Source organism: Xenopus laevis, chromosome 3L (genome assembly GCF_017654675.1).
Source record: "Xenopus laevis strain J_2021 chromosome 3L, Xenopus_laevis_v10.1, whole genome shotgun sequence".
Taxonomy (NCBI): Eukaryota; Metazoa; Chordata; class Amphibia; order Anura; family Pipidae; genus Xenopus; species Xenopus laevis.
In genome coordinates this window covers 57,457,789-57,482,193 of record NC_054375.1, presented here as the reverse complement: position 1 = coordinate 57,482,193, position 24,405 = coordinate 57,457,789, and the positions used below count along the sequence as shown (strand labels likewise).

Genomic DNA, 24,405 nt, shown 5'->3' with positions numbered 1-24,405 from the left:
ACCTTGCCCGACCCCCCCCAGTCTGACATTGGTTGTGACATTAAGGTCCCATATTTCTTATAGTACAGTAAGGAAAAAAAACATATTTACTGAATAATTCAGGGCCCCTATAGCTTGAAGTACAGTGGATAGCAACATATATCCTAGCAGTGTAATTCAGAGGACATAAAGCCTGTAGTATAATGGAGAGCACCAGAAGTACCAGAAGTATAGTTCAGATCTGACATAGCCTGTATAACAATGGAGAACCTTATATACCAATACTAATATTCCAAAAAACCCATAAAGGGACAGCTCATGCTTTTTAAAGCAGAATTTCCTTTTTAGACATTAATCTAAATGTCAATAGACCCAGTGAATCTGCAGCCTAAAACCCCCAAACACAGAATATCACATGTTAAAGCAAAATAAACATAAAAGAATGTAGTCAGGAATTAATATTTCCTCTGATCTGACACATGTTTTATTCATAGGTTTTGCAATTGTTTTCCGTAAACCGCACTTCTCTGCTCACCCTGGCACTGCCAGATCCCTCAGGGTGGCTGTTACATAATACATAGGTCTAGCATTCTCTTGGTCCCCTCTGTGTTTGCACGCAATGCCCTGGATTCTGTACTGCAGCAGAAGCAGCAACGGTTTCAGTAAATCTAACAATGTAAAATATCCAATTTGCACTTTTTTTTTGCAAAGTTTTTTTTCCACACAACAATCTCTGAGATTAAGGCACGACCAGAGAGCCCTATCTGGGCTTCCCTGAAACGAGTCCTTTCTTTATGGTGATTAGCAAGACTTTATTGACGGCTGCCCTGAGCAAAGGAGTAATGTGAAATTGCAGCAGATATATCACTAAGAAACATTCACAGGAAATCTATGCCGTTCTGTTCTCTGGATAACTTGGGAGAACGGAGCATCTGCAATTCATTTGACAGCTGGATGACTCTGATAAAGGATTGATTATGTGTGTGTGGCCAGCATTTTGTGATAAGGACCCACCAATTAATCACCCCAAAGCTTGTTCATTTGCTCAGATAAGGTTTTCAATTTCACCCCTTCCTCGTATCCACATGAGGATGTTTGCTAAATTGGATTAAAAAAAGCTAATTCCCATTCGACTTACTTGAAGGCATCCCCATACTGCAGCCATACATGAGGGTATCCCAGGAACAAAATCTTATCTCTTATACGCAAATTACAATGATTTTCTTTGGCACTGAAATCCTTGGATAATATTAGATAAGTAAACTGCTGTTATGTTGTGAAAATGTGTTCATTTTAGTTTGTTAATGCAGGAAAGTAATGACTGGGGGCATACAGCTCATGTATTCTATTGCCAGGAATTGGGACAGACTCAAATATTGATCTTCTAATTAAAGAACAAGGAGACCTAAATACACTCTACTAGTTTGTTAGGAACCCCCAATAAGCAAAACTGCAAAACGTTTGCCTTTGTGTCACCCTTGTGTATTCTCTTCCAGCGGAGGTGACAAAACATCAGAAAATACCTTCACACTGAATTATAAAAGTCATGATGCATAAATGATGGGAATTGCATTCTCCTGCATTTTTCTGACACTCATGCAATCTAAATGTTTGTTCTATTCTAAATTTTGTCTCCCGCTTTGGAGAATATTAGGCCTGGATGGCAAAATATAGCTTGTGCCATCGCCTTAAAGGAGACAAGCTATCTGTAGAGAAGGAAATGAGGCACGATTGGTGGTCCTTATGTGAATGATTGCCTTTTATTGTACAACCCCTGCAGCCTGGGGAGATTAGAAAAAGCATAGGAGTACTGTCATCATACAACAAAAGGAACACATAAAAAGATAGCATGGATGGTGAATCACCATAATTTTCTCAATCCAGGACTGGGAGAATCACCGTACCACCCAGTGTCATAACTAAAGGGAATAACTGAGTATCAGAGAATAGTAGCAATAAAACATTAATGTATTATCATTAGAACACCTAAAAGGGAATTCTCTCCTGATAGTGACACCTGGTATTATGCCACCAGATCATTAGTCTAAGGGGGGGGTTAAGCTCCCCATAGATGTGACGATTCTTATTGCCAAACGAACAATTTTAGTCCGACCAATCCTTCGAAATTATTGTGCGGTTAGTGGGATTCGAACGATCGTACATCTTATGATTTTTCGGCCGACATCTGTCAGGAAATTGATCGGCCAGGTCAAAAAATCTTTGTCGGTCCCAGTGCAATCTATCTATGTTTGCAGGGCCAAGCAGGCAGCTCCCCTTTGTTTTCCTGGCAAATTGGTCTTTTTAGTTGATGGTCAATTCACACGATCGTTCAGAGAAAATTGTGGTCTCATTATGAGGATCTGATCTTTTAAAAATCTCAACATCTATGGCCAGCTTTAGTCAGGGAGTGTGAGGACATTAGTGGCAGAAGTAGACAAAGTCAGACATAACCCTAAATATATTAAATCCTGGTAAACCCCCCTCCCTAAAATAAAAAAGCAATGTTGTGCAATGTTTCTTTTTTTTTTTGTTTTATTTGCAGTATTGGGATTAGGCCGAATCCCCAGATCCTTTATAAAAGATTCAGGCGAATACCGAACCGAATCAGAATCAGAATTTGCATATGCACACATCCTGGATTCGGTGCATCTCTATTAAAAAATCGTTTAAAAATTAAATAAACCCAATAGGATTGTTTTGCTTTCAGTAAGGATTAATTATATCTTAGTTTGGATCAAGTACAAGGGACTGTTTTATTATTAGAAAGTAATAGGAAATCATTTTTAAATATTTGAACTATTCATTCAGTCTCTGGGAGGTGGCCTTCCTGTAATTCGGAGTTTTCTGGATAACGGGTTTCACAGCCTGCGTTGTGTGCAAGACTGGTGTGTCATTGTCATTGTGGACTGGTGTCTAACAAACCACCACTAAACTCTGTCCCCTTTAGTTATATATTACTCTGCACCATCTGCCCATTTGTGGGTTTCATGATGGATGCCAGGAGAGCACTACCTGCCTCCTGCATAGATAGAGCCTACTGTTGGAGAAATAACAATCTGGGGCTTTTTTTTTCATGGTCTAGTCTAGACCCCCTTCATTCAAGCAAAGGCCAATTTCAAAGCAACAGCATATAATTATATGGCAAAGGATTGTGTACTTTCAACTGCCCACAGTTTTGGGGAATGTTTCTGTTTCAACATGACAATGTCCATGTACTCATTATATCAGTGAATATCAGCAACACAATGCGAGCAATGATATGGTGCTGGATGATGATGATGATGGAAGGATACACATATAGGGGCAGATTTACTAAGGGTCGAAGTGAATTCGAGGGAATTTTCAAAGTAAAAAAATTTGAAATTCAAAGTAATTTTTTGGATACTTCGACCATCGAATAGGATACTACGACTTCGAATTTACTTTGACTTCGATTCGAAGTAAAAATCGTTCGAATATTCGACCATTCGATAATCGAAGTACTGTCTCTTTCAAAAAACTTAGACTTCAAAACTTCACCAAATTAAACCAGCCGAAGTGCTATGTTAGCCTATGGGGACCTTCTACAACCATTTTCTAAGTCTTTAGAGGTCGAAGGAAAATCCTTCGATCGATTGCTAAAATCGTTTGAGCAATTTTTATTTGACCGCAGGATTGCCAAATTTGTTGAAAAAACTTTGAATTCGAATTCGACGTTTTTTAATTCGATGATCGAATTCCGAAGTTTTTTGTACTTCGAAATTTGACCCTTGATAAATCTGCCCCATATTGTTGCAAATATTACTAGTGTAAAGCAATAGACAATTTGCTTGGAATGATATATCTCCTTGTCAAGGAAATGTAGGAATTGTACTAAATAAAGCTGCAGGGACAACAATGAAAGGAAGACTGGGTTACTATGGGTTACTGCACAAATTTGCCCATTATTTGTAAATAAGCTCCACTGTGTGTGTGTATAGCTTCCTTTTAACAAGATATATGGCTGGTGTTTCTTCTCTCCCAATATGAAATCATAGAAAGACAGCAAAATCCATGCTTAGATAATTATTCCTTGCATGATCGATTTCTACCTCAACAAGTCTGCCGTCATGTACTCAATACATTATTAGCGTGTCCTCCGGAGTATTTGTAGAGAAAGTCTGGTGGATTGTTGTTTTACTAAAGCAAAACACCTACAGAATATTATTTTTTACAGCTTCCTTTTGTTATTAGGATGACGCCTTAGTAAATGACTCACCAAGCCCCAGAACCTGACATTGTTCCAGACATAACTCCAAGTTCTTTAAGATCGACATAACTTTTTCCAGATATAATTCCCATTGGCTGGAATGGAGTGACAAATGGAACAGTGGCTTTGAAGGCTTTTAGATTAGTGAATCGCTCTCTGGAATCTAGATGCACAGAGCCTCAAAGTCAAACCTTTTTGGTTTAAGTCATGCACATCTGTTTTTTATCGTTATGGGGGATTTATTGTGAATCAGCTGCATACAATAGGTTATGCCTTTGAAATCATTCCAATTATGTCTTTGCTGCCTAACTTGGCCCCTGCACATAGCCTGCAAGAAAGCAATGCTGCAGGGGGCACAGGAGCTATAGGGTCCCATGATTTCAACATAACTTGGTAAAACAGGAAAACTTTTGTATATGTTGGGGGCCCTAAAATTCATTTGTTTTGGGGCTCAGTAACATCTAGTTGCGCCACTTATACCAAATTCTATTTGAAAATGAAATGTACCGTATTAAAACTTTCCACTGTAGGTAGTGCTTCAATCGCAAGCAAAGAGATATCCCACACCTGAAATAATAAAGATAGCATTCTATAAAACTTCATATGCCAAGAAGTAAAAGGCAGAGATGCCTCAGACCAATCCCCCCCCAAGCACCTGACATTCAGTCTGGCTGTAGATATGAGTAGCAACGAATTTATAGACAGAACAGCCTATCGCAACTCAAAACAATCTTGTTTGTCTTGTTAAGAAACAGGATATTGGCGACAGGAAATCATGATAAATATTTACAGAAAAAAACTGTAGTGCAAACTGTCAGCGCTTGCTTTATACATACCAAATATCTACTTGTTGTATGCTGGGATTACGGTAAATAATATTTATTTAGAGACCAGGAGGATGAGTTCTGTGTGAGTTATAGCTTTGCCTTTTTGATATCATATATTAATTGGTTTCATCTGGAGCAGTTTACAAAGGTTAAACGTGCAAGTTTTATGTCTCTTTTTTTCATCTTAATTTATGCATGCTAGAGCTGCAGGGAAAATGATGAGAAATGTAACCTGTGGGGGATGTGCCCTATAGTCTGTTGTCCATTCAATCTCTTTGCTTTATTCAATAAAGTTTCCCACATATGTTTCTTTAATCCGCCTGTACTGATTATTTGGCTGATTGAATCGTTGAAGGGAAAAACATGTATGGGCTTATCAGTCATGTCAGTCTTGTTGCTTCTCACTGTCCTGCAGTTGGGGACATCTATCTATCTATCATCTATCTATCTATCTATCTATCTATCTATCTATCTATCTATCTATCTATCTATCATTCTATCTATCTATCTATCTATCTATCTATCTATCTATCTATCTATCTATCTATCTATCTATCTATCTATCTATCTATCTATCTATCTATCATCTATCAATCATCTCTCTCTCTCTTTCTTTCTTTCTTTCTTTCTTTCTTTCTTTCTTTTCTCTGTCTGTCTATTTATCTATTGGCTATTATTATATACAGTATATATGTGTAATGGATGCCGGCACTCATGAAAGTAGAGACATATATGCCTGGGTGCAGTCCTCAAAAAATCAATTTAAAAGAAGTCCATGAAAGTCGCACTCACGGGTCTTACAAAGAATTAAAGTCGTTTTTAATGTGGGCACAACAACTAACGTTTTGGCAGCCTTCTTCAAAGTGGAATTAATAGATAAAGAAGTGGTATAATCTTGACAGCCCACGGAATGACTGGTAGCTTTATATAATAACATTTTACTCAGAGATTGACACAATAGCAAAAATTTATTCAAACCAGAAGCTGAGATGTTACAATATAAATGTGGTAAACATTGTTTTTAAATGTATGTATAACAAGTAATGAATGGTATCAATATATAACTTTATTAATCAATATGTATTTATAACTTTTTTTAGCTATATGTATGTTTAGTGATGTTTAAAATGAAAGTTGCTTTGGTATGACCGGGTTAACATGTCAGGGGCAATGCTGTTGTTTTCCCACCACATTGTATATATAAGGCACTTTCATTGTTCATTTGGAACTTGGAGAAAGGCCTAGTGAGGGTCGAAACATCAGTCTTTTTGCTCTACAATAAAGTGAAGTCCTGTGAGTGCGGATCTTTCACTGGAGGTATGGATAAGTTATGATGATTTTGCACCCAGGCACACTAATGGACTTTATCGAGAGTGCTGGTAACACTATGAAATTTATATATATATACATACTGTATGTATATAGCATAATAATTGCTGGCACTCACCTCCCAACTATCAGATCACCTGGATAAGATGAAAAGCACTCACGGCATATATCACAAAAAAGTGTATTTATTCCATCAAAAGCATCACAGATATCAGTGTGTTTCGATTGTCTAGGCAAGTTATACCTGAAAGTCTTGTATACCTTCCCTCCCTCCATTATTCACTGCATTATTATTGAGCAATAATGGGAAATACTGTCTAATCAGGAGAACACAACTCCTCTGGATACATGAAAATAAAGTTGCTGTGTGCATTAATGAGAATTTGCAATGTGATTACCTTATGGAGAGATATTTGGGGTTGACTAAGAATATGGAGTAACCTTAGTACTGCTGCCTTGCAGAGCTGGGTTCTTAGGTTTGATTCTAGTCAGGGCATTCTCTGCAAGGAGGTTATTGTCCCCATGCTTGCATTGGTTAGCCTCACATTAAAATAAAAACTTACAGGCAGGTTCATTGGTGTCTGATATAACTGACCATAGTGAGTGTGAATGTGATAGGACCTCGAGACTGTAAGCTCCACTGGGGCAATGGCTGATGTGAGTGATGTTGAATCTATGCAAAGCACTGAGGAACATGTCAGCCCTATACAAGTGATGTTTTATTAAAAACAACAGTTATTCAATCATGGTACTCAACCATCATTCATTAAAAACTCTGTTAAGTTTAGATAAAATCACCTCTGACTCATATAAAAGAATGGTAGTGTTCTGTTGCCTCAAAAGAATAACAGAGAATCAAAGGTCAGCCAAGATAAGAGCAAGGCTCCCCCTTTGTGGAAAATGATGGCATCTTCCAGAGCAATCCATGTTGTGAATTCCTTTATTCTGAGAAAGGCTTAGATATCTTTTCCATCAGGGAAACCATAAATAATGTAAATACGGAGAATACACTCTCAGAAAAAGAATTTTTGATTACCACTTCCGGAAGGACATTTTGACTTATTGATTCAGAACTGGCAAATGCTTCAGGCAGGATTTCTTTTTGTCTTCTGGATCAATAGTCCCGAAAAAGTCTTGTGAAGAAATAAAGCTACAGGTAAGGCAATAACATCTGCTTGCCTATAGTTATGGGATGTTTGCAAGTAATTCATTTGAGCTATACTTAAAGGGGCAGTAAACCCCACCCACCCCAGTTCAACATGAGTGCAATTGATATGGCTTCTGCTCAACATACTTTGTGCCTATTGTTTTAATAAAGAGAATAAATGGTTTTTGTTATTTCATGAGCTAAGCAGAGCTATTTAAGCTACTCCATGTTTGGTCCTTCTGAGGTTAGATAATTAATGCAGTGCACAGATAATCCAGATAAATGGTGAAAGACAAGACACCTGTTGACACAGCGATACACTAAGAGAGAATTAAACTCTTTGGAGGAACAAGAGACAGACAAACAGAGACACAGTAACATATGAAATCCATCCATATTTCAAAATTCAGTTCATATATTCAGCTTGCTATTTTGTGTAGCTTCTTTCCGTTTTTTTGGTAGTACATGTATGGGATCCATTATTCAGAAATCTCTGATTTACGGAAAGGTAATCTCCCATAGACTCCATTTTATCCAAATAATTGAAATTTTTAAACATGATTTCCTATAAAACAGTTCCTTCTACTTGATCCCAACTAAGATATATTTAATCCTTATTGGAAGCAAAACCAGCCTATTGGGTTTATTTAATGTTTACATTATTGTCTAGTAAGATCCAAATTACAGAAAGCTCTGTCATCCGGAAACCCTGCAGCATTCTGGATAACAGGTCCCATACCTGTATGACATTTTTGTCTCGTATTTCCATTATCTTTGTTGTCTATTGATTAAATTGCCATCAAACCTTATTTTTACAGTCTGGGCTGGTAAAACAATATTTCATTAATCATTTAAGGAGTCCTCCAACCAAAGAAACTATTGTATTGAAAGAAGAAGAGAACGGATTTCTATTTTGAGAAACAGGATGTCGGTTTAATCCTACGATCGCTAAGTAATTGCAGCAATGAACAGTGCAATAGATCCAATCTAATGTTTACATATAATATTTTTGATGGACTCCTTGTAATGTTTTCAGTTATCCTTACAGAAATCTTGCTTATGATATTTTATGTATTCAAGGATATTACGCACAACTGTCTACATAATGTTACGAACAAGAATTTCCTTCACTCTCAATGTTTGCCTATTAGTCTGTGTCTGCCTTTTCATGGAGATGGATCTACTTCTGCCACCTTCAACTCAGATCCACGTAGCATGAATGAATGGGACAGTACTATCTGGCCATCCATGTGGATATTGTACTGTCAGGTATTGATGGTCAGTAACCTTAAGTGGCCAACCTTGTGTTCCCCCATTTCAGCCTACACTCAGCTGTGACACTCCAGAACATCTCTGTCATACTGGACCATGGATGCATAGCAGACCTGTTTCACCTGTGGTCAATTCTGCCTTCAAGACAATTGTGTTAATCAAACCTCAGCAACTCATGCTGCATTGCTGAGCACTGTGATATCCATCACCTATATATATGTCTGTTGTGTCAAAACATGGCCGACATTTGCGTGTTCTTCCCAGGGTTTTGCTTTTAGAGACCTTGATGACCATGGGTAGAGAAAATATGTTCATTTAACGATGGCATTTAAGCTCAGTAGATTAAATAGGCTCCTTACCTGTGTCAGAACCTAGTATACGTACTTAGATGGCAGCAGTGAAATATTATCATACAGGTATGGGATCCCGTATCCAGAAACCCATTATCCAAAAAGCTCCCAATTAAAGGGTGCCATCTCCCATGGAGTTATTTTTCAGCAAATAATGCTGACATAAAATTATTCCCTTTACTATGCAATAATATAACAGGACAGGTATGGGATCTGTTATTCGGAAACCCTTTATCCAGAAAGCTAAGAATTACAGGAATGCTATCTCCCACGGACTCCATTATAAGCAAATAACTGTTTGCGTCTTCCTTTTTCTCTGTGATAATAAAACATTACCTTGTACTTGATCCAAACTAAGATTGAATTAATCCTTATGGGAAGCAAAACCAGCCTATTGTTTTTTTTAAAATGTTTAAATGATTTTTGAGTAGACCAAATTATGTAAAGTTATCCGGAAAACCCCAGGTTCCATGCATTCTGGATAACAGGTCACATACCAGTACCTTGTACTTAATAGTAAATAGGCTCCATGAATCCATATTGATGGCAAAATGATCCTATTCGGTATAATTAATTAATATTTACTGTAATTTATTTAAGCAGAGTTAAGGTATGGAGATCCAAATTACAATCCAATTTCCTTATCTGGAAAATGCCAGGTCCAGAGCATAACGGATAATAGATTGTATGCCTGTAATATTTAGTGTGCCTCTGCCACTTTCATTTCCATAGAAATCACCAGAGTTAGCAGTCACTGCATAAGTAATGGATTTATTTTCATTTGTTTTGTACAGTTTAATACATTATCAATAAATTATCTTTTGGCCATTTCAGTAGGTTGCAGTCTTCTTTAACCCCTTGAAGCTTGGTTTGCATGTGAGTCATTGCTCGGCAATGCAAATGCAGGGACCCTGAATCAGACAGAAGTATAAGAGAAAAGTACTGTATGTACAAAATGGACATCTGTCGATCCAAAATGCTCCCAACGGGACTGCAGATTGTTGTTGATCATTACCTAGTCTTCAATAATGCTATTAATTGAAGACATACAATTGTGAACAGCATTAAAAAAAAAAGAAGCAAAGCAATAAAATGGAACATCCAAGACATTTGTTGACTGACCAGCAGGAAAACAAATTTTACTAAGCATGACACGACTAATTAACATACACACCTCTCATTAGCACTGATGCCAAAGGGCACCAAGATCACTACCTAGGAATACTAAGCTTAATATTAAGCTGTATTTGAAATTAATTAGGCCTTAGCCACACACAGGGGCCGTTTATTTTTGTATTATGGCCCTTGTGAATGGTATAAAACATTTACAGCAGGTAAGTCACACACAATGTATCATTTATTCCAAAGACTGCTTGCAGAGATGACATACAATGGAATATGATGTATATTCTTGCATAAATAAGGCGTTTTTTTGGAACTGGAACTGAGCATTGCTGGGACATATTTTGTGTCTTTAGCGAAAATTCGTCTGTTTTTATCTCTGCTGGGATTGTACACACCAAGCCTTGAGCAAGTGGACTTTGAAAACTTCTCTAGATTTCTAGAAACACTGTCCATTTGCATAAACATTCCAAAAATGCATGGTTAATTGTAAAAAAGTTAATAGAGTTAATAGAGAACATAACTTTCCCACTTGATCGCAATGAAGCTTGTTGTTGTATCAATGAATGTTCAAGTCCAGATTTTAACACTGTCCTTAACAGATTTCCGTGTGTTTTTGTTTCGTTTCAATGCTTCCAGTCCTCTGTAGCTGGTTTTCATACAGCAGTTAATATTTCCGATTCCGAAAGATCTGCACTAGGCTGTTCTGCCTAGCATTTTGCATTAACTGTACACCCAAAAGAAAAATCAATAAAAAGATAATGGGAACAAGAAAGGAAGTTCAATTGATCTATGCAATTTCCACATGGAAATTTTAGTCCTTTATAAATATTGAAACATAATTCGTTCAAATTTCTTACATCATTTCTTAGCACGTCTCTACCTGTGTCATGTCTTTTTTCCTCATAGAGTAAAATGTAATAGGTATCTTTTTATCTAGTATAAAAGCACACGCCTAGGGATTCGGAGCTGAATTTGGCTGACAAAAAAAAAAAAAGTTACTTTTTAAATAATTCTATTAGCCCTGATAAATCATTTGTTCACTGGAAAGACATGACCATGGTTCAATGAAAATATCCTAATATTTGGCTTTTCTTTAAAAATATGTACATATTATATACATAAATATGTATATACACGCACACAGATATTTATACACATACACATATAAATACATGTATGCATATAGCGACATAGACTTTATCATACTTAGAGACATTGCTTAAATAACTATAAATAATTTATAGACCATTTATACAGAGAGAAAAGGCGCCATGGAAATTGAGAGCAGTGTCGTAGCAGTTTGCGCTTCTCCAAACTAGCTTTAATTTCTCTTATCCTATAAAGAGAGCTGTCCTTCCTTATGAAGAAATTTAAATATTTTTTTGTTTGTGCTGCTCGCAGCCCAAACCAATTTACCCCTGTACCATTAATTTACAAAAAAAAAAAAATATCCACATAATAACAAAAAAAAATCTTAAATGGAAACAGCACTGGTTCTCATTCTAATTTCAAGTAGGATGGCATGGAGTAATTGAACATTAGATAATCAAGTTTGTAGACTTCATACAGTTGCGCTTGATGCTCTGAGCTGATGTTCTGGAAGAACTCTGCTGTCATTTCATCAGTAGTTCTTGTGGATTTTGCAAAAGTGGGGAATTTCAGGTAGTCACCAACTCCAGCCAGATGCAGTACATAATTGGAATCTTCTTCTAGTGTTTCATATTTGCCAATAAGATCATAGTGGATGTGACATGGGTGACAGAGAGAAAACACAGTCTGCCAGTGCTCATTGAAAGGCTCTTCTTTTTGGGTGTGGGGGTCTATAAGGTAAGCCACAAACTCTTCAAACTTGACGTCATTGCCGTTGTGCAGTGCCTCCTGGGTGGCATTTTTCCTCTGTCGCCGGACTATTTTTGTGCCATAGCGTTTGTGAAAGGAGGTGTTGTATTTTTGGGTGAATTTATTTCTGTAGGCTGAAACCAGTCTTTCAAAAGGTTCACGGACAAAGAGGAACTTCATGTAATTCTTTAGCCTGTGGTTGATTTCTGGTATGCTGTACTGGTTAAGGGTTTTCAAGTTGGCTGATACATGGGCCACATTGGCTGGTATTTCCATGGGGTTGCTATATTTACCTCTTCCAGTGAGCACCATCATGACCCTCTTCCAGTTTGTACACGCTACTTTTGGCACATAGCAATAGATCATTTCATGATCTTCGTCCACCACTAAATGCTTCAGATCATTTGGTGTCAAAACGCGGCGTTTCCTGCTCATCACACTGTTTGCTCGGCATATGTCTGTCACCTGGTCTCGCCTCATCTGGTGCAGGACAGCATTGCTGGACAGTTCCAACTGAAAGAAAAGGACAAACAGAAGGCGTTGATTATGATGCTTGCATAAAGCATGCTGGTCATTTACAAATGTATTTCAAACCATTATTTGAAGCAGCAGCATGATGCATTTTACGTACAAGGAGTTCATTATAAAATATATTCAGTGCTGTAACTGCATATAAATACACATGGAGTATGGCAACGGTGCACTAAAAAAGAAAATCAAGAACCTGAATCACCAGGATATACCATAGCAATGTGGTTTGAGATACTATAAATACGTTTGAAACACTCCTTTCTAATTAAAATATGACCAAGCACCTTAAACAGGAGCTGCCAGAGACACACAGTTGTATCTGTTGAAAGTAAAAGAGCCATTGTTTTCCTTGATCAGCTTCTCTGCCTCATTTCATGCACGAATGCCTATAAGTGTGGAATCCACTGTGGGGAAACTCCCAGCAGCTTTTGACAGTCAGTGACATGTCAAGAGTTAAAGTTCATTGACACATGGGGGGCACCAGAGCAGCACAGGATGAACATCCTAATAAATAAATAAGTGCCATGCTAGTTTAGTTATTATTTTGCAAAGTTGTTCTGTTTGAATGAAACAATACAGACACCAGCATTCCAGAGTTTAAACTGAGTAATTTCTTCTAGCTGAGATCAACATCACTTAATGGCTCCCTGTAATCTAGCTATGAAGAAAAGACAAAGCATATAATCTGCTTTGGGCAAAAGTAATACATTTTTGTGCAGGATCAGCTGTGTGTTCAGTTGAAAACGGAGTTCTAGAGTCACAGTACAGACTTCCAATCCTTTAAATGGGAACATTACCCAATACTAAAGCTTTTTGCAGTTTTTTTCTATTGGGAAGGATACGAATGTGAGTTTTACCCAGAGAGTGCCAATAAGCAACAACTGGTCCAGGCAGTGCACATAAGCTGATGATGAAATCATTTTTATGGAAGTGCAATAAATGTAAAGCTGCTGATTTCGCTTACTTAACGCAGTAACCCACTCTGCACCCTGCTGTGGAGCCATTAATATTTAAGTTGCTTCCGAGCAAGAGCAAAACAGTGATTCAGTCACATCTTATTTCATTTAGTCATTTATAAACAAACACACACACACACTCATATATGTGTGTGTGTGTATATATATAAATATATATATATATTTTTCTATAGTGGTATATAGACCTTCAAGGACAAAAAACAGTGAAAGATGTTATGAAAGATAAACATTGTTTTCAAGCCAACTGGCACTCTGTACTTTCCAGTTAATTAAGAAATGTTAAAGCTGCAGTGAAAATATGAGACATAAAGGCTCATTTACAACTAGGAAGGCAGGGTGCAATTGCAAAAAAAATAAAAATTGGCAATTTTTGCATTTGCCATTTCAGAGCACAGAAGCCTGTGTCTGCCCCAATGAATAAAGTGCTGCCTGCATTCTGCAGAGCTGTATTCATGAGGGGTAGGAGGGGGGTAGGCATATAGTTATTCCTCCTTCTTCCTATCCCCTAACTTGCATGAAATTCAGACACACACGACTCAAGTTAGGATTCTTTAGGCACCAGTGTGCTGCACCGTATGGTTCCCCTGTGTCAATAGGGGCAGCAGCACTTGACTCAGAATGCAGGAAGGATTGAATAGTGTAGAGAGCAACTATATGGAAGTGTAAAGAACACATTTGGTTCAAGTTGCTTTAATGAATAGGGTTTAATACACAACTCACTGTGGGTGTAAGTGCAGGATCACAACTGCGTTTGTGGTCATAAATGACCCCATTTATCGTCTTCCGTTGGCATAAAACTCTCCATTTTATCTATTCTTCCCATAAAAGAACACCGATTTTCAAAAAACTAAAAACTAAAATGCTTAGTAGGAACACCACTTTATACCAGGTCTATTCCTGTATTTGTATTTTATATTTATGTTATATTTAGCTTTAATTTTTGGGGAAAATGCCCTACTTGTAGTCTGTCATAAGATATTCAGAGATGGCAATAATAGATTGAAAACACCTACTGAAAAACAAGTTTAAATCTTCTTCTTTATGAAGGAAGCGCAGGCCATTTGAAACATTACAACTCAATTACAGCTGACATTTTCCCCAGCATTTCTTTACTAATCACTGCAAAGCTGTGCTTTTTCCAAATCAGTAAAGCCATTTGCACATATTTCATCATTTAAAATACCCATATGCGGAGATCAAAATACACTTTGATCTGTCATAAAAATAGTTATTCTATGGGAAGCCACATAAGTGGCTCGGTCTGTGGATCAAAGGGTACGAGATCCAGTGTTCCGGAATCTTTCTCCTTTACACTAGCAAAAGACTTTCATCGTATCAAAAAAATTGACAATTAAATGTAGCGTTACCAGGTTAAATCCATCGGCTTTTGCTGCCATTGCAATGATTCTTATCAGTGTGGGTTTCTAAAACAATTTCTGATTATTCTTAAGACGTCATTTGCTTTATGTAGTGATTAACTAAACCTGTGAGTGTGTTCCCCTCGGCAGAGCATGTGTGGACGGTGAAAGATCCGTTAGGATGCAATGACACTGATAGCAGCACAATGCTTTGATGATATGCCAGCTGAGTTTCAGTGAGATTGGAATATGGAATGTTATGGGAGAACTTGCTAAAAATATAGCGTAAACAACAAGTATTCCTCACAGCTAGGTTGACAGCTTGAAACACATTACAGGATGTCTGGAGTGCCTCCCTTAAAGCAAAATAAAAAGTGTCTATGCACGTTGTCTACAACTTCAAGCCATAGGTGGAATCAAACCCGTCTATAATCATTTCTGTCAGATGGAACAGAAATAAAAGGTTGTCTACATATATATATATCATAGTAGAAAAGAAGCACTCACCAAAATATCAAGTATCTGGGTGCCTAGTTGTATTTCTACAATATAGAAGGAGAATCCAGCACTCACAGTATTTGTGAAAAAATCTAAAAATCTGTTTATTGGGATGACCAATGTTTCAGTCTCTGACCTTTATCAAGATGATGAGAAAGGTCTGAAATGTTGACCAAAACATTGATCATCCCAATAAATCGTTTTTTTCACAAGTCCTGTGATTGCTGGATTATATATATATATATATATATATATTTTGTGATGTTTTGATCCACCAAGATGGAGCTATCTGTTGGACACAAGGTCAACTGATACAATATGGAGGTAAGAAAGCACATTTACAGAGTTATCAAAACATAAAATCTGTTAAAGTTCAGAAATGTCATAAAGTGAAAATATATACAGTATAAAGGTTTAAAGCTTGTACTTGCTCAACCTGTAGAAAGCCATGACATACGAACTAAAACAGTACAGAAGGTTTTAAATGAGGCAACAGATAATGGTTTAAATGGCTTACAAATGGTTGGCCTTTCCAATCAGCTAAAGCCAAACTGATGGCTTGTCAATTATTATACAGAGTTTCAGCGTTCCATTCAGATTGGTACCTACCTGCAAACAGCTTCCCAGCTATCAAAAGTGAGTTAATGTCCATGCCATTACATGCCAAGTGCATTTCACTATGCTTAAATGTGTTTGCAAATGTTTTTAAATCCTTATTCCCCAACCAACAGAGCAATTTTTCTTTTTAACAAAACTATACTATACTATAGCTTCACAGAGATTATGTTTACTGTGGTTATATCCGATGCTTATTTGTTCACAACACATTAAATAAGAATCCAGTCAAATACTCTGATCCGGTTTCATGAGCGGTGTGCCAGAAACATCTGCTAAAATTATATTTCATTTCTGGAGTGTGAAAATGACTCAAGTAGCCAACTCACTAGTCTAAAGACAAGGGATCTGTTTTCAAGGTGTCCAATCTTTTTTTCAGGACCACAAATTATGTGTGTTCTGCTGATGGTGGACTAAGGAATTATCTGTTTAATACTTGCAATAGCGCTCCGGCAGATTGCTATACACATAGAGGAGCTACAGTGTCATTCGGTAGGGTGCATTACATTTTTTTTTACTGGGAAAGTTGACTTGATACAAAGAGGATTTGAAAAAGAATAATATGTAGCTCTTGGAAAATATAAAGAGTTCTTTGACTGGATTGACTGTAAAGCACTTATCTATAGCTAAAGATCATACACATTTTAGTATGGCATCAGTGAATTTACCCTACATAGCATGCTTTTGTTTTAAGGCACTCTCAGACCCTAGGATACAGTTATATTAAAGAACTTAAGTCCAACAATAGCATCTGCCTATTAGTTTTGTGTCAATGCAGAGGGCTACAGGCTATGTCATTTTATTTTCTATTCCCTCAATTATCCACGGCCTACCTTATGTCCCAAACTCTGGATTTATTTTTGCCTTCGACATCTGCACAAGCCTGTTTAAGGGACTGTAGTTTCCCAACATGTATACCAAAATGTCAATGTCATCTTGTTTTAGGTGTCCTATTGATAGATTCTTTAGACTAGCCAGATTTGGAATGTCAGGCCTTGGAAAGTTACGGTAGGAAGTGTGTCTGTAGCCCAACACATTAATACAAACTAAACAAGCCGTTGTTATTTGGAGTGCTGTCTAAGTGGTTTAAACAAGGTCCCAAGGAATAGACAGGAATTTAATTCAGATGAGTCGCTGATATTCAGTGTCTGTAACAAACCACCTAATTGGGTAATTTATGTTTAACCTTCATTTGCAGTAATGAATATGCAATGATTGATTTGCATATATAGCAACACATATTCATTTTCTTTCAACTATTCAAGATGGCCAGAGTTTACTCAAACGACAATGTTCCCAAAGGCCACATTGGTGTCCTGTTCTAAAACAGCATGTTGGGGCAATAATGATTCTCAATAAGTAGGGGCTGGTATCTATAAAGCATGAATAAAACTCTTGCCCTGTTCAAAGTTGCTCTATATTAATGCTGAAGCAAATAGATGAGAATATAAACAGCCTCCAGCTCTAACATGTCTGTGCAATCCTGAAAAAACATCAACTGTTCAATGTTTGTTTCAGTCTTTTGGCCACTACCAATCTACACCATAAAACCTTGACCTTGAGGATAAGGACCATGTAGCCTAAGCCCTTCCAAAAAGGATTTTGTTTTGTTTATACTTTTCCTTCTCCTTTTTTTGTATACTTCAAATGAGTATTCTACAAACATTCGTATCTGTTGTTTATTCTGTGAAAAATGCAAATAAAAATCAATGAAAAGAAAATGTGATTATACATAGTTTTAAAGGAATCAGATCTCTGGCAGGCAGTACGGACAGGGCTGATTATTTAAAATTAATTTCACAGCAGGAAATAAGACACTACATTTTTTCCACCAAGCACTGCACTTAACAGTAGATATTGTTGGCAGACACATAAAAAACTGTTATTATGATAGTAGTGCTCAATAGGAGCATAGTAGGACAATTAGCTGTAAAGATGTAGCTGTAAATAAGCATAGTATGTAGAATGCTCAAGGACTTGTGTAGGTTCTTTCACTGGCCATAAAAATATAAGGTTAAAAACAAACTTGACAGCTCATGTAATATTTTGCCGATGGAAAGCCTTTCTCCTCAGGCTGCCATTAGCAAAGTCAAACAATAAAACTTGCTGCAATGTTTACCGTAAGCAGATACACTTTCATTGACTGCAGCTTTATACAGATTTCTGATGATTAAATATTGCATCAGAGTTATTAAAAACCATCAATTTAATTTGACATTCATTACCCAGTTTTAAATAAAGGTTCCACAGAATCAAATTATATTTTGCACAACAATCATTTTACAATTTATTTTTTGGTTAAAAGTCAGACAGAGGCCCTAGAGTCAAAGAGGAGACAGTTTGGGCCTGGAATGAGTTCTTATATACTACTATACTTCTATATGTAATAGTACTCTATACTACTACTACCAACAATGAACGGACAACTAGAGGTGGTGACCCAAAACCCATGGTGACCTGCAGATTGACCACTGGTTGGGCGGGTTTAAGTTGAAATTTGGGCAACCATTGTGGGTTAGGGTTGGGTGAGGGTCAGACTGGGGAAGTATACTCCTCCTCTGCTCCCAAAGATTCCCTGTCTTTTAATCATAGGAGTGCACAAAAGTAAAGTACAGAGCAAGAAGATGTGGGTACAGGTTGGTCATGGGTTCTACAATGGCAACATTTTGCTGGTTAAAGTTGGGTGAAGGTTAAGATTTTGCGGGTTAGTTTTCAGGAGCAGCTTGAGTTTTTCCTGAACCACACATTACTATGGACAACCTACTAACTAATCTCTGAATCTCTGAAAAGAAACTCTATACATACATGCAGCACGGGTCAGCATCAGCAGCTGAAAGAGAATAGAGGGCTCACCCACAACATCAATTTGCAGTTGTGTGCACCAACACCATGCAAGAGGTACATATGGAATCCCAGAATGCTAAGTTCACCTAAAGACTGCTGTTGCACTTGTTGCATCCCATGGCTAAACTTGCTTTCTAAATCCTTACTGATCTAAAAATGAATTGGTGGTACATTCCCATAGCAAAACACAAACCTGTACTTAGAATTTGGTCTTATTGTTCTGTATAGAGTTAAATGATGCAATATCAGCCCATATCTAGTTAATATATGTCCACACCAAACTAACAGCCAAGATGACATTTCAAAGGTGCAACCAAACAACAAAAGCTGCGTATCATTTTTAGATGTGATACCTGATATAATTATTTCTGTAGAATGCAAAACCTTGGGGGTTTTATAATGACTGTGTGACAGAGAAATGGGCTCAGTGTGGCCAATTATAAAGAATCCTTGATTTCTCTTTTCCTACAACTAAGGCTATTATTTAATGATTACCATGGTGCTTTCTCTATGTAACACTGGGTTCTTTTGCAACTGAAGGGATTTCTATCATTCTTTTTGAAAAAAAGGCCCTTTGGACTGACACTGCAATCTCAATAGGCCTTAAAAGTAAAAAGTCAAAAATAGAATAATAGGTAGAAAGGATGAGGGATAAGAAAAATAAAAAAAAACAGTTCTAATTGTACTGGGTTAGATGAGGTTGTGCACACATGACAAGCATGGCGGGTGCCCACTGTCCAAACTCTGTAGGTGCCGACATTCTTGGATCAACTCTCAAAGTCTAATTGACAACCTTTAATTTTCATTAAGAGATTGTACATTTTATATCCACAGGCAGTTTTCAATAATAAGCCACTGTTTTTTTTTGTCTGCTAGAGCACAGCAGGTTAATAATCTCTATTCATGCAATAAACACTGCTGCTATGGAAAAACCAATGATTTAAACAGCATCAATTTAAAAATCGGTTGGGTTTACACCTCTTATTGGGGGTTATTTGCTCTTATAAAATTACAAAAATAAATGCAAAAAAGGCAGCTGTTAAAACTCTAATATTGTTTGCTCTGCCCATAACACTATTTCAGTAGGAAAAACATCTACTATACACAACATCTCCTTTGGTTTTAAGAACAGACAAACATTCAATACCAAGGCTCTAACTGACAGGATGGAAATCAAGTGGGAAAATCTTCAAATGAATATATGCTGGATAACAAAATTAAAACAAAACAAACAGGAATCTAAATGGTGGGAACTGCAGATAATATCAGGAAAGTAGGAAAGAAAGAAAAAGTTATATTTAGTAGATAAGAGAGGAATGTGAGATAAGTGAACCATGGAAATCGCAGATAAACAGTGGCAAGTGAATGAGTTTGGGCATGTTAATTTTATTAGGGCCACACACGTCAAAAGACTGATCGTGAAGCACAAGAAGCAATAACAAAAATAACTACTTGTAATGTAGTTAAAAAGAACGTCTTTATCCCCACTGCTGTATGAAAAATATGTATCTTTTTTTTTATAAAGATAAATCTGCTTCCGTTTTTGCTATCCATGTGTCCTTTATGTACCCATAAATATAATCAGTAGGATATCTCTAAATCAATATTGCTTAGAAAAAAACACTGATTGCCTGGCCAACCCTCCTCTCATACAAAAAAGGGCATAATGGCCATACATTTGCATGCATTTCTGTCTCGTTCTTTAAATGCTAGCATAAATCAGCAATTTAATTAAAAGGTCTGTCACAGAGAAATACAGTAGACGATAAGAAAGCTGTCTATCTTCCCGCGTGCTGTCATGCACATTTCTGGAGGTCATCCCCTGCTCAGGAAAAAATATTATGACAGTGTTGCAAGAATGCCAGCAGTACAGGGAAAATGTGCCAACCAAGAGACATTTTATCGGTAGGAGCAGTTGCATAAAGATGAGATAGTTTTATATTTAGACACTGCGGGTTGTGCACAGATCGCCAAGAATGGAAGCAGCAAAGACAACTTAAACTCCTTGAAGGTATGATCAGTATTCTGAGAGTCAGCGACCCATTACACCCGGGCCCAATCCTCCATGCACACAGAAAAATGACTTGAGATTTCAAAAGCAGAATTTGCCTTAAGGGGCTATCTACTGCCATTGCCTGTCAACTGTACTGATCATTACGGTAATATAAATAGGATTCATTTGCACCAACTTTCCTTATATGAGAATAACAGTTGGAGGTGGATGCTGGGAGTGGTAATTCTATAACTAGTGGAGTACAAGTCATCCTTGTCCACACACAGTAAATGCTATTGGAATAGAGCAGTGCCAAGCCAACAGTGACATAAAGGTTCTGAAATGACTCACTTAGGCATGCAATCGTTTTATTCAAGTATGCCACTTGATATGTTTTCCTTTTGCTGTTTTCAGAGTGCACATTATTTGGGAGATAATTTAAAAACAAACAAACATAATCAAAACCAGTTCATGTTAGAAAACACGGGTCAATACTGCACCTAAGGGTGACTGTATTGAATATACATGATTTAAATGGTTCGCATTCATAATTCATGGCAAACTTAAAATCTATTCATGAATTACAGCTATTCATGCTTTTCATATTCAGTCCATCCAGGCAAAGGCTCAGTTTCAGTCCACCAACAAAGCCAAGGATTGACTGATCTTGCTCTTTATCTATACTCCTCCAGACATTAATATAAACTGACCCCATTTCAATGATATCATGTACTTGGTGTTGGGATGTCCAAAATTAAGTGATGTGAGTTAAAGCAATAGTATTCCCCTGCAATGTCTTAAATGCTTTTCAATGCTTTCCTGAAGGGGGGTTAGTCCTGGAAGATGCAAGCCTGTATGTATTTGCCTTGATATGGTCAAAGAACATCTTAGTGAAATTTTTGTTGTTTAGTGTTTATCTCCTTTCCCCTGGATACATGAAATCAGTGAATGGCTTGCCATGCAATAAAACATAAATAAGTTCATGGTGAATTAATTAAAAAAATGCCCACAATTTGTACATACCCATAATGGTCTAGAGCAGTGATCCCCAACCATTAGCTCATGAGCAACATGTTGCTCTCCAACCCCTTGGATGTTGCTCTCAGTGTCCTCAAAGCAGGGGCTTATTTTTGCATTCCAGGCTTGGAAGCAAGTTTTAATTGCTAAGTGCCAAGTAAAGCCTCTTGTAGGTTGCCAGTCCAAATAGGGACTACCAAATAACCAATTACAGTTCTTATTTGGCAGCCCCAAGGGATTTTTTTCACGTGTTGCTCCCCAACTCGTTTATACATTTGAATGTGGCTCACGGATAAAAAAGATTGGGGACCCCTGGTCTAGAGCTTAGTTCTTTACCCATTGATTTATGCACATCTTTGAAAGTACAGGTAGGAAAGAAAAGAGCCCATAAAGCCAATTCTCAAAAAAAAAAAATGTTTGCATGATTGCTACTACAACATTAATGTGGTCACTGGGACAATGATTCATATTATGGTTATCTTCAAAAGACTTCAGGAATAAAAGTCTAAAGTAAATTACAGAATTTAATTTTCCACAAGGTCAAAGTCAAGCTGACATTTGTAACTGAAATAGAGTCTCATAACAGAAATAGAGATAGCACAGAGATTATAGCATATCCTTGGACGATGCCAAGAGCCCAAGAGAAAAAAAGCAACGCACAAAGAATATTTATAGGGGCTTTTAATCATTTCACAGTGGCAGGACACTGGACAGTCAAAAGCTACAAAGGCATTTGGTTTTCGGGTATCACTCTAAAATTCGGCTGGTCTTAAAATTCCAATTACTTGCACGTCGATGACTGGAGAAGGTAAATGCTGTGTGTTCTGATTGGAAATCAACACCCAATCACTATTATCAGTAATTTTAATCAAATCACTAACAAGCTCTGGGACTTGAGGCGCAACTGCCTACATGTCATTATTTGTAAGAACAATTGGACAAGGGGATTAAACAGATAACCTCCAAACAGTATTTAGACATCCATAATACAGTCACAACTGGGGAAAAAAAGAAATAACTCTTTAGTAATTTGTGCAAACAAATGGTTTAGATATAAGAAAATGTCCAGTTTAGCTTTGTATTTTTCTTATTTTAGCTACAAAGATATTAATGTGTGCAATTACAGTTCTATTTTCCAAATCGGTACTTAAAGAGGGTCATTTATTAAACCTCAAATTTTTCTGGTTGGGCTGTACACAAATTTTTAGAGATTTATTATACCCCAATGCTGCAAAAAGCCCAAATCCGAAAATCAGCCATCTCTGACCTGTCGAGGTCCTATATAAGTCGATGGGAGAGGCACCTATCCCAAATTGAAGTTATTGTGGTCTTCGGTAGGATTAGCCCAAAAATCCATCTTTTTCTGGGGTTTTCGGGAAAGAAAATTGTATGATTCAGGTTTTCACAAGTTTCTTTTACCGATCCGATTAAATAGAGTTAATTAATTAATTAATTAATAAGGCACAACCGTGCATGGAAGTTTGGTCAAGCTTTTTTTATTGGGACAATGAGATAAATTTGGATTTTAGTAAATAACCCTCAAAATGTTTTATCTCCCCCCAAGAAAATCGGTAAAACTTCTTCTATTTCCCTATGCAAATATTTAGCACTGGCATCAACACACACTTGTCCCTCTGGGATGCTTTTTAGAGAAACAATGTGGGACCATGTGGGACTCACAGAAAGGTATTAAATATGGAACATAGGGGCACCATGAGTAGGCCTAGTAACGGATGTTATCCTCACACCCCCTGTTAGTGCCAATCACATATTTATAGCTGAAGATTTTAAAGGCTTCTCTGAGAAATGAAACATCAGGAACTGAAACTGTTTTGATTAAAAGGGTGTCAAGGCCAAGTATAAAATTGATTAATGTAAGCCTTGATATTTAGAGGGAAGTAAAAGAAGAAAATAATCAAAACAGCTCTACAGCTCATACAAGCAAAAACATTTCACTCTGAATATCAAATGATCATATTATACAGGAGTATGTAGTATATCTATCATTATGGGTACAATAACATGGTGTGTGTGTAAGTATGTATGACTGTGAGCATTTGCTTATGAATGTCAATTACTTTATCACGGCATGTATATTTGTGTGTTAGCATATGTTCTTTTCTGAATAATTATGTATTTGAGGGGTCATATAGTGCTTTTGGCACTGTATTTTTAAGCAGAAGAATCAGCACTTTACTGAAAGGCTTTTCTCTGTACAGGTACAACAGGCTTATATTAAGATTTCCATTTACAGCAAAGCCTTATTTAATCTAACACAGCACTGCTTACATCTATAACCAGGCTGCCAACTCCAAGGTGTTAAAGTTGACTATTAAATTTAGTTCAGCAAAATTTGTGTTTTTTTTTCTAAATGTATGTTTCATCCATATCTGTGCAGGTTTGACAGTAACTGGAAAACACTATTGAGAGACACTTCTGCTTCAGGTGGATATTTGAACACATGGTCGGTCTTTTT

General features: G+C 37.0%; 1 protein-coding gene across 2 annotated transcripts in view; it reads right to left on the bottom strand.

Moving 5' to 3' along the window:
• Nucleotides 1-9,887: 9,887 nt before the first annotated feature.
• Nucleotides 9,888-24,405, bottom strand: part of chst11.L (carbohydrate (chondroitin 4) sulfotransferase 11 L homeolog) — a 166,673-nt gene continuing 152,155 nt past the window's right edge. For both annotated transcript variants that reach the window (XM_018252343.2, XM_041586279.1), the window contains exon 3: nt 9,888-12,609. In XM_018252343.2, coding sequence (XP_018107832.1) covers nt 11,755-12,609 — 855 coding nt within the window. In that variant the 3' untranslated portion in view covers nt 9,888-11,754. The remainder of the gene's footprint in view (nt 12,610-24,405) is intronic.